This window comes from Osmia bicornis, chromosome 1 (assembly GCF_907164935.1).
Source record: "Osmia bicornis bicornis chromosome 1, iOsmBic2.1, whole genome shotgun sequence".
Classification (NCBI taxonomy): Eukaryota; Metazoa; Arthropoda; class Insecta; order Hymenoptera; family Megachilidae; genus Osmia; species Osmia bicornis.
In genome coordinates, this window is record NC_060216.1 from 633,696 (window position 1) to 651,034 (window position 17,339).

The 17,339-nt window shown below is 38.9% G+C and overlaps 1 protein-coding gene across 1 annotated transcript; it reads left to right on the forward strand.

Moving 5' to 3' along the window:
- Positions 1–15,393: 15,393 nt before the first annotated feature.
- Positions 15,394–16,733, forward strand: LOC123988135. Its single transcript, XM_046287140.1, has 3 exons — positions 15,394–16,061; positions 16,184–16,275; positions 16,377–16,733. Exons 1-3 carry the CDS (start codon positions 15,824–15,826, stop codon positions 16,731–16,733), a joined length of 687 nt encoding a protein of 228 aa, XP_046143096.1. The 5' UTR covers positions 15,394–15,823.
- Positions 16,734–17,339: the final 606 nt, after the last annotated feature.

Here is a 17,339-nt window from a genome sequence, read left to right on the forward strand (position 1 = left end):
TGGTACCATGTTCTATCTTATATACACGAAGATTCTCGAAATTATTTCTGTTCAATTTTGTATCCAACGGTTAATCCCGATTAGTAATGAAGAAATATACACAGTCGCGGTACGATGATGGTAATATAATAGACTATATTAAAAAACATAACAACACATGGACAAAGTCGACTAAATCAACAACATTCCATTGGACGGTTAGAATATCCGCGACGATACGTAGCCAAACCGTTGTCGAATGGACGTTTTAAACAAAGCGTTCGAGATCGCTTTTGTCGGCTCTTTCTGCGAGTTTCTTCGTCGTACGATGTTTCGTCGTCGCACAGTACAGTCTAATGATGGAGTTTGGAACAGAAATCAAATTGTGGTTATAAATGATAATATATTTCAATTTCTTTACATAAAATAACATTAGTACTTTTTTTGTTACTTCAGTTCTACTCTCATTTTTTATCATTCTTCTTCGTTGAAACTATTTTTCAAGGTCTTATTGAAATTTATTAAAGTGTTTGCTTATTACTTTGTAATGACTACTCTTTCATTTCTGCAAAGTGAATTTACACTAGTAGTTTCATTTAGTAAAAGTGAACAGAAATAATAATTCTGGAATTAAACTTGTCCCCCTTCTGTTTTTATCGGTCCCTTTAATTCTCGGACATCTTTCTTTTTCGCTGTTTGTCCTTTTCTGCGTTCAGCGGTTAGATTCAAGGACTCGGCTCGAGCAGTTTTTTCCCAGCGTCACACATATTCGTTCCAATATACATTTGTTTTTCGGATTGGTTTTCTTCAATGAACAGCATGAAATGAAATAAATGACTGATAATTGAACAGTCGCGGGTATTAGGAAGAATGAAAGTAGGTCGCATTAAGATGTACTAGAATTGTAAATAAAGTTTTATGCGCCCGGGAAACCAAATGTATTGTTCACAACATTCAACATATTAAATGTTCACCGGAAAAGATTGTGAAATTTGTTGAAAATCAATTGCTGAAAATGCAAATTCCGCTACAAAATATGACGGCCCTTAGTTGCGATAATGCTCTCTTCGGAGATATTCTTCTGTTCGCAAATCTGAGAGTATGCATTTAGTCCGATTTCTTAGCGACCAAATTTCAATCGCGTTTCCCACCGTACTTCAACCTTCGTCGAAGATGAACACATTTTCTTTGTGTGCCTTTTGTGTTCATGAGGTCGAAACGTCGGACTCGACTAACGATTAATGGCTTACCTTAGGGGTGAGGTATGTGGAGCCATGTAGTTTCGTAGTGCGTACAGAATTATTGCAACTAATTTATCTGGACGCCAGCGTTCAGCGGAAAAGATTTTCAAATCTTTCGAAAATCAGATGCTGAAAATGCAAATTTTGCTGCAAATTATCGCCCTTAGTTGCGATAATGCTTCTGTAATGACGGGGAGGAATTCTTCTTTTAAAACTAAATTGTTGGAAAAAACAGTAATGTAATTATCCTCCCTTGTGTATGTCATTCGGTAGCGTTGGCAACGAGTGCTGCTTGCACTACTCTTCCAGAGGAATGTTTCAAATTGCTTCGGAGTGTGATTTTTTTTATAAATAGCAGCCCTAAACGAGCTGCAATTTTCCGGCAGTTTCAGGAAAGCTATCAGAACTGTCCGCTGAAAGTTCTGAAACTGTCTGACACGCGCTGGTTGGCGATGCACCAGTGCGTTCAGCGATTTTTGGAAATTTGGGACGATTTGATTAGATTCTTCACAGAACAGGTATTTTCCGAAAAATCTAATGTCGCTGAAAATTATTTATTATTATTCAATAACCCTCTTATTAAAGGGTATTTTTGTTTTCTAGAATATACTTTAAACATTTTAAATATCTATAATGCCTCTTTCCAGGGTAGAGAATCTATGATCCCGGAATTGCAGCCTGCATCAGCGAGGCTGCTTCAATTTTTCTTGTGCTGGTTTTTGAAACCTGCTGTTATTAAACATTTAGATTTAGTTACGCAAATTTATTTCTCCTCCCAATCTAACCAAGTTCCACCAAATGAAGTAGAGCTTGGAACCGTGTGTGAACTGCACTTGGAAGAGGCATTGCAGAAGCGTCTAGTAGAAAGTGAAATGATTAACTTGCGCGAAAATTGCTTATGGTTCTACATTCCCGTAAGTAATGAAATACGTAGTCGTCTTCCTCACGACGATTTATGTATTCGGAGATATTCTACTGTTCACAGATGTGGAAATATTTAGTCCGATTTCTTAGCGACCAAATTTCAGTCGCATATCCCACTATACTTCAACCTTCGTCGAAGATTAACACAGTAGTTTACTGAGGGACGTTCGCTATTCTTGCTTTTTCTTCTCCCGACAATTATTTTTCGACAAGATGTAGATCGATATAGCGAAAAAAGGTATATTTCCACAGCTCACTTCATTGTTAAATGTTGTTCGCATGTAATGCGAAATCGGAAAGGATCTTCTCGATATTACCAGACGTGAAAAATAGAAAAAAAAGGAATAAGGTAGGAAGCGATTTATGAAATTAGATATGTGTGTACTGCGCACAGCGCTCAAATCTAGGCAGGAATGTAGTCGGACAATGTCTGTTGACGACAGATATTTGGAATTGATGGTAGGTTGTAATTTGTACACTCCGCGTAGTGATAGCAGTAATTTCCAGCAGCTGATTTTATACACTGACAATTTCGAGTAGGATGTCCTATAGGTTTTTTCCTAGTATTGTCGGGTCAATATTGAAATTGTATACAATTACAATTAAGAATGAAAATCCAAATAAGGTAGGAAGGAATTTGTTAAATTCGATATGTGTAGTGCGCACAGTGCATGTTTGCATTCAGAGATATTTCTTTGTTCCAACAAATTGCAACAATGCTGGAAGTATTTAGTCTGATTTCTTAGCGACCAAATTTCAGTCGCATATCCCACCATACTTCAATCTTCGTCGAAGATTAACACATTTTCTCAGTGTGCCTTTTCTGTTCATTGGCAGCATCGTATATTCGGGTATTTTAAATTTTGGGTTTTTGTTATAACAATAGTTATTAACAATAACAAATTGCATAAATATTTGCAAGTGAGATATCGCGGAAATATCTCCTATTAGATGTGAAATGTTTCATCGCAATCAGTACATGCTTTGCAGAGTATACATATGTATGCATACAATAGAAACAGTAGAGAATCAGCAACCACATGCTCACTCATTCGCCGGTAGTGACACGTAGGCATACGTACAATTCAATGTAGTAGTAACAATAGTTTCTCACGAATATCTCGGAAAATAAAGCTTTCCGTTAATTATGCATAAGGAAAAAGTTGTTCAGAATCATGCCTCCGACAGCATATTAAAAGGTCATTGAAATCGTCCAATCTTGAGATTAAAAACTTCCTGTATTTTGCAATAACAATGAAAAAATGAAAAAATTTTTTTTTAAGGGACCAATCGGAAGACATACCCTACAAGATGCAAAGAGTTTCGTTCCGATTGGTCCATCCATCTCGGAGTACTCGGTGATCACACACAAAATAAAAAAATATACTGATCGAATTGAGTAACCTCCTCCTTTTCGAAGTCGGTTAAAAAAGATAAGTTTGTAGCAATATATATATTTTTAACATGTATCATTACATCCAAGATTTAAATTGTATTTTTTTCTCTTATGCATACGACGGAACAAGACCGTGATACATCGTCCACGCGTGGATCAGCTGCATGAGTTCCGGCAACACGAAGTTCCAACCAAGAAGGGAGGAAAGGAAGATATATTGGAACAACACGAAAAAAAGATAAGTTTATAGCAATATGTATATTTTTAACATGTATCATTAAGATTTAAATTGTATTTTTTTCTCTTATACATAGGACGGAAGAAGACCGTGATACATCGTCCGTGCGTGGATCAGCTGTATGAGTTCGGGCAACACGAAGTTTCAACCAAGAAGGGAGGAAAGGAAGATGCATTGGAACAACACAAAAAAAAGATAAGTTTATAGCAATATACAGGCTGGCCCACATAACTCTTAACAGCTCAATATTTCGAAAACTATGACATCGATTTTAAAGTTCTTGGTCTTAAATTGCATGGATCTGAAGGGCCTTTCTAACTACATAAACATGAAATTGCCCACCCTTCTTCTTTAATGGGGGGCGGGAGTACCTTTATAATTTTAAGTGGAACCCCCTTTAAAACGTTACATATTTAAATTCTACAGGAAAAAACAAGTAAATTTTGTCTGAAACATGTTTTTGTCAGATATTTCCATGATGAGATTATAACAGTTTGAATTTTCGACTTGTAGGTACTTACTTGAAGCGCTCGGAAATAGCGTTATTGAATTGCGTCTGTGAAATTAGCACCCCATTTTCAAAAAACAATACATTTAGCAACAGTTCTATTTGCACCCGCAATAGTTCTATAGTTCCTGATAGGTTTCAGAAATAGTTCCGGCGAAATACCTGAAAAAACAGCATTTTGAAAATATGAGGTGCCAACTTCGCGTGGCACCGCATCATGCGAAAAATGTTATTTAAATCATCGTACTGAGAACGTTTTCATGAATAACTGAGTCAAACTCAAGAATTGTATCTACAAGTAAGTATCTACAAGTCGAAACTTGAAACTGTTATAATCTCATCTTGGAAATATCTGACAAAAAAATGTTTCAGACAAAATTTACTTGTTTTTTCCTGTAGAATTTAAATATGTAACGTTTTATAGGGGGTTCCATTTAAAATTATAAAGGTACCCCCGCCCCCCATTAAAGAAGAAGGGGGGGCCACTTCATGTTTATGTAGTTAGAAAGGCCTTTTAGATCCATGCAATTTAAGATCAAGAACTTTAAAATCGATGTCATAGTTTTCGAGATATTGAGCTGTTAAGAGTTATGTGGGCCACCCTGTATATATTTTTAACATGTATCATTAAGCTTTGAATTCTATTTTTTTCTGTTATGCATAGGACGGAAGAAGACCTTGATACATCGTCCGTGCATGGGTCAGCTCCAACGGATGTCAACAACCACAAGATATATATATATACTTAATATTAATTGTAATTAATCTTTCAAAAATAAAAAATATATAAAAGAAACAAACCTGAAAAGATCATAGATTTATTTATAAACTAACTTAACCCTAACCTAACCAATTTTCCTACGCATTATACACGCCTTTAAGTATTGTAATAGTTGAAGTAACATTTAATTGAAAATATAACTTCTGTACGTATCACATATGCACATACATTCATTCATAAATGTATAGGAAACAAAAAATAAAATTTTGTTTTAGAAAAAATCGCACCTCCAGAACTGATAAGATTTAATTTAATTTTGTCTCCTCTCTTCTCTTTGTAAATCTGGAAGTATTATTTTAAGTTCGATTTCTTAGCGACCAAATTTCAATCACATTTCCCACACTCCACCATACTTCAATCACATTTCTTACACTCCACCATACTTCAATCTTCCTCGAAGATTTAATAATCCATCCACACTCAATTTAATTTTTTCTCTTCGGCTTGCTTTGCTAACATAAAAGAAACCACAGCAAAGCGGGCGTTCACCCATCTTTCTGTGAACCGCAGTCAACGTAGGCTTAACCTCGCTCATCTGTCGGATGTCGGCATAACCCATGTGGTTGAAATTTGGTTACTGTTTTACTTGTACGATCTACTAATTTCTATTATGCGAAATGTTAAGTTATTCTGCTAGAAAGTAATACACATGATTCTATTACAGGAGACTGGTAAAATGCTGATTACTTAAGGAAAGCAGCTCGAAAAAAATCCGTTGTCAGATTTCTTAACATTTTTTTAGACAGATAACTTAGTATATTCTTTCAGCATAGAATGTGTTATTATACTGTACTGTCTTCATTTTGCGTTATGCCCAAATATTGCATGAATAGGTAATGAAAATGTGAAGCTGACAGAACGACATACATAGCTCGAGCGAGTTCTTGAATGCTGACGAGCGTAGAAAAGGACAAATAGCGAAGGAGGAAGAGGTCGGAAAATTAAAGGGCCCGAGAAAAAACATTTGAGTGAGACAATATTTACTGAACAATAACTTTTTTATTTTTCATTTTTTCTAAATGAAACTTTTACCAATGTAATTGTAAGGTTCTTCTAAATAAAATAAAACCAAACACCATATAATTTGCATTATTTTTACTTATTTAGATATAAATAAGTAAATAAAAATTATAACATGTTTCATCTTGTTTTAATTGAAAAATTTCATCAATACGCTAGTGGAAGTTTCACTTAAAAGAGAAATCAGTGATTACAAAGCAAGGAAGCGAAAATGCAGAATAATTACGCAAAATAAGATAAGTTTCTAATAAGGATAACAGTTGATACTGTATTATAACAATTACTAAACTATATTTTTATTTGTTTCCTAAATATATTATAGAAAGGTAAAATATTCAGCATCGTATAAGCGTGGACCAGCTGCAACAGTTGTCGGAAACCTGATGAAATATGTAGTACAAATTAACTAAAACATCAAACTGTACCTTTCTGTCTTTCATTTTAATGACTATTCACACAATGAAATAATAGTAGTTGTTACAGTAAAAAATATAACTAACAAACCGTAAAAAATTGAAATTTCTTTATATTCTTACATTCTATCCTAACCAATTTTCATCGTATTGTAATAAATAGAATAACAGTAATATCTAATTGAAGAAATCACTTTTGTATCACGTACATACATATGTATATATATAAAACTTAAATATTTAAAAAAATATAAATAAGGGAAGCAGTTCAACTCCTTTTTTTAACTGCTTCCCAAGTTAATGTACGTCACAATGTTAATGTACTAAGAATGTATTTTTATGTATTAAAAATAGAATAATAAGAATCAGAACTGAAACCGTAAAATCGGGATTCGAACTGATTCTCCTGGTTTCTTAATTCAGCCATATTGCCATGGACGAAATTATATTATTTTGTCGATTCCTCGATGCTGCTGCCTCGTGCTTTAGCGGCTTCAGCATCGAGCCGATAACGTAGAAATGATGAGAGCAGCCGAACTCTGCTAAACCCGCAGAGCTCACACGGACACGTGGGACAACGCGCATGTGTTAGATGAAACAACGGCGGTAGGGGAGTCACTGGGACGTCGTGGGACGTCGTGGGACAAAAATTTGTCCCACGTCCCACGGTTCTGGCATCACTGTTTCTACGCCGTAGAATTTCTGGAATGTTCTATTCTCATCAATAGTTCCAATATTAGATATAAAATGATGCGATTATCAACTACTAGTTTTAGTCAGAATTATTGAACAATAAATATGCGGATAATTATAAACATGAATTATATCTGTTGTACTATTATGTGTGAATAATGGACCGGCTATCACGAGGTTCTCTAATTAACAATTGGCTTGTCCATAATTCTTTTGTTCGCAAGGAATTCGATCAACAATACGAATTGCGGTGGTAGCGCGAGTTGTTCGTTAAAAATCCTAATAGCATACGATGATTTAACTGATAATTTCAGCAGTATTCAATTGTTCGATATTCGAATATTCATTCCTGTATTTCGCAGCGAACTTTGTTCGAGAACGTTCTTCCTGTTCAAAATCGTACCGTTGGGTCTTAGTTTCAAGTAATTCTTGGAATTCGATACAATGACTTTTATTACTCTGTGTGACCGTTCGTCTCTAAACAGTTCTCGAATGTTGCTAACGTTCGCGGGTGAGGGTTCTCATTCCTCGCCCTTTGTACTCATTCGAATATTTGAATTTCATGCTATTTCATACTTTCATTCCAACACTCAATTCGCACATACGATCGTGTTTGGGACCGACTGGCGCCTACGCGTGAAAAGGAGGAGAGTATCGGTTGAAAATCTAAAAGATAAATTGATCTCTACGCTTTTGCGCAGTTAACATGAGGAGACCCCTATAATGCGAAGCACTGGCTAACTGCGCAGCGAACGCTGTTTACGATGCCTCTCCCTGGTCGAAACCGCGTTTTCCTATCTCGAATTCTGTTACTACGCAGTTGAGCACGACGATAGTTTCAAGGAGGGGTAACAACTAAAGAAAAGAATTAAGAAATGTAAAGAGAATAAAGGATAGAAAAGACAAAATAGAATAATTATAAGCTCAGACTCTTCCCTGTGCATTTCCCACATGAAGAAAACTCTCACAACCCGTAGGCTTGATGGGAAAGCACAGAGTCGAGGAGAAAATTGAAATAATGTAGAAGTGATTTGTTTTCCACACGCCCCTTACATGAAGAGACTCCTATAACCCGAAGGCTTGATAAGGGCACGTGAGGCGGACAAATTTGTAAAATTTTCCCAGACGTGACTGTGGGAAGGGATCAGTATATTACATTATATCTGATGTAGATATAGTAATAATGATATTGGTATCAAATGTACATTGATCTGTGGGAAGGGATTAGTATATTACATTACAGTAAAACCTGGATAAATGCAACCAACATTGGGACCCAGTGGTTGCATTTATCCAAGCGAGGTGTCGAATCTCAGGTTACACGCGACGACCAGCCAAGCGTGAACGTAGAAAGAGACAGACAGTGGCGGAAAGAGAGAGGTCCGATGATCAAAGGAAAGAGCCGAAACGTATCGGTGTGACTAATACTAATTGAAGTATAAAACTTTTTTATTTTTTACTTTTTTTTATTGAAACTTTTACTAACGCATTGGTGAAATTTTTCTGATTAAAATGGTACCAAACACGATATAGTTTCAATTATAATTACTTGCTAAAATTGATGTTAAAGGTTGGCGAAAAGCAACAGAGATCGACATCAAAACCAGTCGCGGTGTTGGCTCTGGTTTCAAAGGTTTCATTTATCCAAGCACGGTGGCGATTCTGGGCATTTAATGTTGTTTTTTAGTACGCGTTCGCGATGTGAAGCCGATATTGTTTTTATAACCGGTTGACACCACCACGAACCTTGTACCTCCTTAATATCAATTAAGACGCTAAGGATAATAATTCGCTTAAATATAGGTTAAATATGCTAATATGTTTATTACAAGGTTGATACAAAATAGAATTATGACGTAAGCGGCACGATGCCTGTATGAATTTACTCTACTGGTCGGAGAATCGAAGTATCCCGTGGACTCTAAGTTCGAATTATTCACGGCTCGAATCTGACGAAGACTGACCCGGTAAGACTTTGTGAATTGTCTGACGACTCGTGTTCGAATGAATGTCTGTGTCAAGAACGTCCAGCAAGAAGCCGCAGAGAGGTAGTCCGACGAGGTAGGCGTTGACCAAAAAGGGCCAATTATTAAACGTTTTGAATTTAGCTATTGGCGATAGGCTGAAGTGTTCAGCAAATCAGCTCGCCGGACATTTCCCATGTAAGCTGCCGGAAAACCCAGCAGGCTGCGGTGCATGTGGGAGTCTTAAGGTGCGTGTTTGCACAGAACCGGCGATAACTCCCAGGTAAGAGCGATTGATGACTCAGGTATAGGCTGTTTGCCAGATGCGAGCGAATGAAGGCTCTGACGGTCTTGGTGACCGGTGGTACCTGGGACAGAGCGCAAGACGGTTCGAACCCTGTTGGGGTTGGTATGCCTCACAAGACACATGCACGGCAGGGGGTCCTGTTTATGACACGGAATGAAAGTTTGATGTTCTGCAGAGTTAATCTGACAAAAGGTTTTAGGCGTTCGTTTAGGCCAACTAGATATCTGTAGAAAGGTGAAAGTACCCGTAAAAGATTGTAAACCGCGTGTCGCGAATTTTGTGGACAATACGAGTTCTAAAATCAACGTCCTGAGTTTTAGAACCTTTTCCTTAGAAATTCTCTTTACTATCTGGAAATTCCGAATTCTTGAATAGCGATTGCCTTTTCCGTGACAAGCTATGCCTCCGACCAGTTTAGTAGATTTCCGTATAATTGTGAATTATATTATTGACCGTGAATGATCGTGCTTCTAAATTAGTATAATAAACGGTTGGTTATTCGTTCTTTTAGTTGTTAATCCTTGCCAGGTAAGCTGAATATATTGAACAGGCTTAAATTAAATTGCAGTGTTTTCATTACGGTCGACAAGAAGACCGTATGGTGGTTGATTGACAAAATTGTTATTGTGTACTTGACTGTTGTAGTTATAAATTCGCGATGCTGTGCAACAAATGTTGGATTTATCCAAGCGAGGTGTCGATTCTGGGCATTTAATGTTGCATTTATCCAAGCGAAGTGTCGATTCTGGGCATTTAATGTTGCATTTATCCAAGCGAGGTGTCGATTCTGCGTCTGTACACATGTTTTCTATTCAGCCGACATGCCGACTCTGTGTCCGTACACATGTTTTCTATTCAGCCGACATGCCGACTCTGTGTCCGTACACATGTTTTCTATTCAGCCGACATGCCGATTCTGTGTCTGTACACATCTTTTGTATTCAGCCGACATCATTTATATTCAGTCGTGGTGTCAATTCTATGTTGTTTATTCTATTACTATTGTTTATAAATATAATTCAAACTATATCGTGTTTGGTGCCATTTTAATCAGTAAAATCTCACAAATGCGTTAGTAAAAGTTTCATTAAGAAAAAGTTAAAAATAAAAAAGTTTTATCGTTCAATTAGTATTAGTCACACCGATATTACGGTCGGATCATATTACACGGTTTCCTCGTCGAGCGGCTCGGTTCGCCTAGGGGGATCCCCCCAAGTGGAGGGGATAGCGATGTTGCACTTATCCAAGCATTCTTTCGTTGCATTTATCCAGGTTTTACTGTATATCCAAAGTAGATATAGTATTGTTGCGCCGGGGAGTGGAGCTCGTGCTTTCCATAGTTAAATGAATACCCCAGGAGCAAACTAGACTGTCTATATTTCAGTTACACAATTGGTTTAGCAATAGATCCGTACAGTTCGGCTTCCCGATACAATCTGATATTTAAAAAGACGCGCGGTTGTCTAAGAGACCTCAAGCATCCGGTGACGTGTTTCCGCTCGAAACAAGGGATAGCTTCACGTTATGACTCGACGACAGCTTCGGACGGGGCAGTCGATGGCTCTTTCGATACATCAAGAAGCGGTCGATGCGTCGAAAGAGCGGGAACTTCTCGCCGTCGCAACATTGCTCCCCTCCTTCAATGAGCGGTCGACCCGACCGCGGGCATCTTCATACTTGTAACCATCTTCACGTAGGCCGATCAATAAGCCAAATCAAGTCATAGTCTTTAACCTCGGGCTGTCAGTCTTCCATGGATGCTAACCTCTTCTTTAATACCTCTGCCTGAAAGGAGGTTAAAAGCAAAAGCGTAACAGTTACCTAAGTGGCCCTCTCAGGCAGCTAACGTCTTGACATTCGTCTTTCGTCCCAGGGGAAAACCACTCAAAAACCCTGAGCAAGACGCCGGTTCAGTGCTAACAAGTCAACTTAGAAACCGCTCCAATTTCCTATTCTTCTTTCTTCGATTTCCAATTCTTCTTAGCACTCTTCTTTCTTCAAGGAGGTCCCGACAGTTCCTCGCCCTTCCTCTTGATTCCTGGGCCTTCACGCCTTCCTCTCGAAGTTTTCTCGGATGAAGAAATTCCAGTCCAACGGGTCCACTCTACCGGGGGATGCTCCCCAGACATCAAGCAAAATCTTTCCTCGATGGACTGGTGGTCCGGAGCATACCACAACTACGCAGTCCGATGACCAGAACCCCGAATACAAAAATCAAAATAAACGGGACACCGGCTGAGGGGATGCCCTCTTCCTCCGAAGAGAACAACACTTCCTCCATCGTTTAGACACGCGTAGCCAGCAAGTTTACTGTGGCCGAAAGAAACTTCACCCTGGCTTTGTGCGACGAAGCGTCTTCTTCTAGGTCGAGGACGTCAGAAACACCCTCCTCAGTCTCCTATTCTTGATCCTTCCCTATTTAGGTGTTTCTTCCCCGTGAATGTTCATCTGGAGCCAAACGATTCACGTGAACCACCTTCGGTTTAGATTTTGGGGAGCGAAATATGCGGTAGATTAAGTCATTTAACCGGTTCATAACTTCATACGGTCCTTCCCAATCAAACTGGAGTTTAGGACATTTTCCCTTCGTTCTTCGGGGATTGTAAAACCACACCTTGTCCCCAGGAATAAAGGAAATTGGCCTTGCAAAAGAATCATACCAGGATTTTGTCTTTTCCGCACAAATTCGCATACGATGACGAACGAATTTGTGAATCTCTTCAATCTTCTTTCTGGTTTCCTCGATGTAAACAGTTTCTTCTTTATGTTCCGAGGCAATAGTTCCTCTGAGCAGATCCAAAGGCAAACGTAACTCTCGTCCCATCAGAAGCATTGAAGGACTATTTTGAGTAATTTCATGTCGAGAAGAACGATAGGCCAATAAAAACGTCGGAATCCACTCATCCCAATCCTTTTGATGTTCCGCCACAAATTGGGATAAATACTGCATCAAGGTCCGTATCAACCGTTCTACGAGTCCATCTGACTGAGGGTGCAAGGGAGTAGTTCTCGTTTTCTTTATCCCCAAAATCTTCATCAACTCTTTAAAGACAGTCGACTCAAAACTGCGACCCTGATCAGAATGAAGCTCCAACGGTACTCCATGCCGACTTATCACCTCCCTCATCAGGGCCGTGGAAATTGTCGTCGCCTGCTGGTTCGGAAGCGGAACCACCTCTGGCCACTTCGTGAAATAATCCACCACAACCAGCGCGTACTTGTTTCCAGAAGAAGACCTTGGTAAGGGACCAACAACGTCGAGCGCGATCCTCTCAAAGGGTGCTCCTACGTTGTAGACTTTCATGAGTCCTTTTCCCTTCCCCGAAGGACCTTTCTTCGCCGTACAACGATGACATCGACGACACCAATCTTCCACATCTCTTCGGTGACTAAGTCAGACAAACCGCCGTCGAACCTTGGCCAAGGTCTTACGTATTCCGAAATGTCCTCCAGAGGATGCATCGTGGCACTCTTGCAGAACCTCTTCGACTTTACTCTTCGCTGTTCAGAGTTCCGATTGTTACCAAGGATCGATCCAGAAAATTTAAACTTGAGCCCGTGTCAAGTATTATGGGGCACTCCTTTTCTGCGACGAATCCCTCGACGCAGGACAAAACATTTCCGGCAACTCTTCGTACGACGGGGGCGAACAAAGGTGAAGCCGGAGGGTGCCCCTCTACGCCGACTTCTTCCCGTTTCCCTTCTTCGTTGAAAATTCTTCTTTTCTTTTTTTTCGGACAATTCCGCCACATATGACCCTTCTCCTTGCAATTCCAGCATTCCATCTCCTGTCTTTCAAGCTTGCGTTTTACCGGTCTTCTCATTTCTCTCCTTCCGGAATCCCTCTCCGAAGAATAAACCGGTTTAGTAAATGTTTCTTTTTTTTGTAACGGGCGCATTAGCCATTGACTCGACTGCTTCAATCTCCAGAGCCCTGATAACAGCAGCCCTGAGAGATGTGAAACCTCCGAGCCTCAGCATCCGTTTCATTTCCTCATTAGCCAGCGAGGAAACAAATTGTGAGGCAGCAAGCTTGTCTCTAATTTCTAAAGGGCATTCGCAAAAAGCGGCCTGTGCTAGCCTCTCAATCTCCGTGGCTAAATCGGAAATAGATTCCCCTTTCCGTTGTTTATAATTTTGAAACTTAACATAATTGAGGTTCTCAAAATTTTTCGTTCCATAACAGAACGCAAGGGCCGAAATTAACGCGGGAAAGTCAGTCTGTTTTTCAACGGAAAGAGAAGTCAAAACACTCCGCGCCGGTCCCTCGAGTGATGTAACCAAGGCCAAGGCCTTTCTTGGCTCATCCCAACGATTCGCCCCTGCAATCGCCTCAAACTGGAGTTTAAACTCCTCCCAGTTAGTTTTACCATCAAACTTTGGTGGTTTCAGAACGTAGCCTAAATCGGAAACGTTCCGCGACACACCAGACATTTCCTGTTGAGAGACCGGAGGTGAGGGCTGGGGTATCGCGAGACCAGCAGAAGTGGAAGGACTAACAAGAAGGGCTTCGCGATCCCCATCACGGACTGCCGTGGCCGAAAACTTTTCTAAAAATAGTTGGAAATTGGACGATAGCACCTGATAATTGTTCTCCATCGCTGTCATCCGCCCTTCCAGCAACTTCTGGATCGCTGAAGAAGCCGTTCTCTCCTCTTGCTGTTTCTCTTCCGCGCGAGAGCGCTCCTTTTCCCATCGAGAGTTAAATGCGCGCTGCTGCTCCCTAAACTGCGTCGAGATGCTCCTCTGCAAGCCCTCGAAAAGCGTCTCCAAAGTCTCCGGAGAACCCTGGTCCCCGGCTGAAGATCGAGTTCTTATCGTCCTACCGACTGCGCCAATGTTGCGCCGGGGAGTGGAGCTCGTGCTTTCCATAGTTAAATGAATACACCAGGAGCAAACTAGACTGTCTATATTTCAGTTATACAATTGGTTTAGCAATAGATCCGTACAGTTCGGCTTCCCGATACAATCTGATATTTAAAAAGACGCGCGGTTGTCTAAAGCCGGGTATCCACCGGTATCAAACGCTCGTATCGTATCACCGTTCCGTACCCTTTTGAATAGGCAGACGTTGCCTCGTTGCATGCAACGGCATGCTGCGGCGCGGACAACATTTCTTCGTTTCTTGATATAAACGGTTAGGCAATAGGACTGGGCTACTACAGGCGAGGAGTTTCGTTTTGCTGCGTGGTGTTCCAAAGGAACGGAGGCAACGGATCCATCCGAAAAATTTGTCGATTCTTTGCTGTTGCATCGAAGGAAAGGTTCATGCGTTGGCACTTGACATAGCGTTTCGTGCCGTCACTTGGGTTTCAATTTATTTGAAATCTTGCGGTATTATTGGATTCATTTCAAAATCGATAAAATTATTTATGAACTTAATCTAATTTAATTTAGACAAATTTTATCGTCTAAATATACTGAAACAGATCAATTATCATCGGTGATACGCTGTACATAAAACAGCAATGTTAATAATCACCTGTGTGATTATTGAAAAAGGACAATGTTAATTTTGCACACATTTTTCCGTTCCCGAGTATCGAAAGTTCTATTGAGCTGTGATACGAAGGTGAAAGAACGGGCCGATCCACAAATTGTCGGTTTTTTGCCGTTCAAAGGATAGGTTCGGAGACCACTTGAAACGTAAAAACAACATACCCAGGCGAAGGCCCGAAATGCTATGTCAAGTGTAAACATGACACTTGAGGCACGAGATAATATGATTTGGAATTGGATACATCAGTGAGATAATACTAATGCAACGACTGAACTTTGTTATTTTTCATTTTTTTCTTATAAAAATGTTACCAAAATATTTCTGACGTTTTTCTGATTAAAATGATACCAAGTACGATATGGTTTGGACAATTCTTATTTATAATAGTATTTCCTACAGTGTGATTCTCTTGCTACGCAAGACAAAAGCCGTGCCGCACAATGGAACCCCTGCTGTTTGGAAAATTGGAAATGATTTTTATTACATCTGAAAGTTACAGGAGGAATTTGAGGAATCGGTTTATAACTTAGGAACATAAAATAGGGAAAAAATATGTTATTATGCCAGGGTTGCGAGTTTACTTAATCCGTTTATTACTGGAAGAGGTCATCGTTTATTACCCTTGTTGCTTTCATCGGACTGGTACTACCTGTGTACCCCTAGTCCACGCGGACTAGGAGGTACCTTCGCGTTTGCAAAACGCAACCAATCAGAATAATTACACATTTACCCCCGACGACGAATTTCAACCAATACAGGAACTGGAAGTTTCTACACCAAAACACCCACCACGATTAGGAACTTATATATTTCTCATCAATACGGAAAAAGATTACTTGTCGTTTAGACTGCGCTGATCATGGATTTTACGAAAGCAGAAATTCTCACGTTAATTGAAATATATCGATCCAAGAGTGTGTTGTGGGGCCCTACAAATTGCGATTATTTTAATAAATTAAAAAAAGAAGATGCGTGGGAGGAATTAAGCAGAGAAATAAACAAATCGAAAGCAGCTTGTAAAAAAAAAGTAGAATACCTCCTCGCAGGTTTGAGGAGGGAAAAATTAAAAATGAAAAGAAGTGTTGGCACCGGAAAGGGTAAGTACTTTTTATTATACATTCATGAATTGAAAGTTAGAAATATTTGGTACTTTATACAGTATTACATATCAGAAAACAGTGCGGCTCAATTTAACTTTCTATCCTTATTTTGTTTGTAGGAACACAGGAAGTGTACAAAAGCCAATGGTTTGCATTCGAAAGTATGCAATTCCTATGGGACAAAAATAAATGTAAGAGAACATTAAGTACGGTACGCAAACCTTCAATTATTTTTTTATTTTTTCCACAATTCATAAAAGCATACTAAGCATACTTTATTAGCAACAAATTAGAAACAATACTTGTTTTCAGATGGAAGATGAAGTAGTAATTGTAAGCCCAGAGGCGGTAGAGGGTGAGGTGGAAGAACAATTACACATTGGACAAAATTCCGAAATGCTTGAACCTGGCCCCAGTACGAGCACCCCATTGCGCCCAACAAGAACGGTTGCCGCGAAAAGGCGGCATACAGATAAAGACGATCGTTTGGAGAGGGCATTCCAGATTTTGGAAAGTGCGTCTGATCCACCACCTGACGAATCGCAACATTTTGCGAATTTCGTTGCAGCGAAATTAAGAAAGCTCAACAATTATGACAGGCTTCATATTGAAGCACGCATAATGCAATTATTTTTAGAAATTGAACCTACATGTATAGATAATATATAAAATATATATATATATATAATATTAAATAGCATTCATTCCTTTCTCTTCCCTCTGTCTGTGACCTAACACTTTATTTACACTCTATACGGAAAATGAAAACATACAGTAGGTGATCAAATTATTGTATTCATTTTCAGTTACATAATTAAATGTAAAATAAAATAAAAACAACTTTAACTTACACACTAGTTTATTTAAGATATTTCTGCCCATTCATTTCCGCATCACTTCAGGGTTAAATGTAAGTTAAGTAAAAAAGTGTCGTTGGTCAAGAGTGGTTACTAATATAGTTCTCGAGGTAGAAATGGGGTCATTTAGTCGTATAAAATGTTTTTTTCATTTCTTTTTCATTGTACAAAAGGAATACTTTGTAAACACAATTAATTTTTGTTAGGTTGTATTTACTGATGAAAATAAATTACACAAATAAGACAATTACACAAATATGTTAGAAAATTAAATTTTAATATACTGAAACATCGATAGAACGCCAAATCCAATTTTGGATATAAAGGTGGAAAACCAATAAATTATAAAGTTTTATTTACAAACGCACTAAAACAATTTGTTATTTACAATTTATTTACACACTACGAATTACTATTC

Bases quoted from the DNA above. Each gene is read 5' to 3' on its own strand.
- LOC123988135 (XM_046287140.1), top strand. From the start codon at position 15,824: ATGGATTTTACGAAAGCAGAAATTCTCACGTTAATTGAAATATATCGA. The intron at 16,062-16,183 runs GTAAGTACTTTT...TTTTGTTTGTAG, and splicing joins AAGTGTTGGCACCGGAAAGG to GAACACAGGAAGTGTACAAA. The intron at 16,276-16,376 runs GTACGCAAACCT...ACTTGTTTTCAG, and splicing joins GTAAGAGAACATTAAGTACG to ATGGAAGATGAAGTAGTAAT.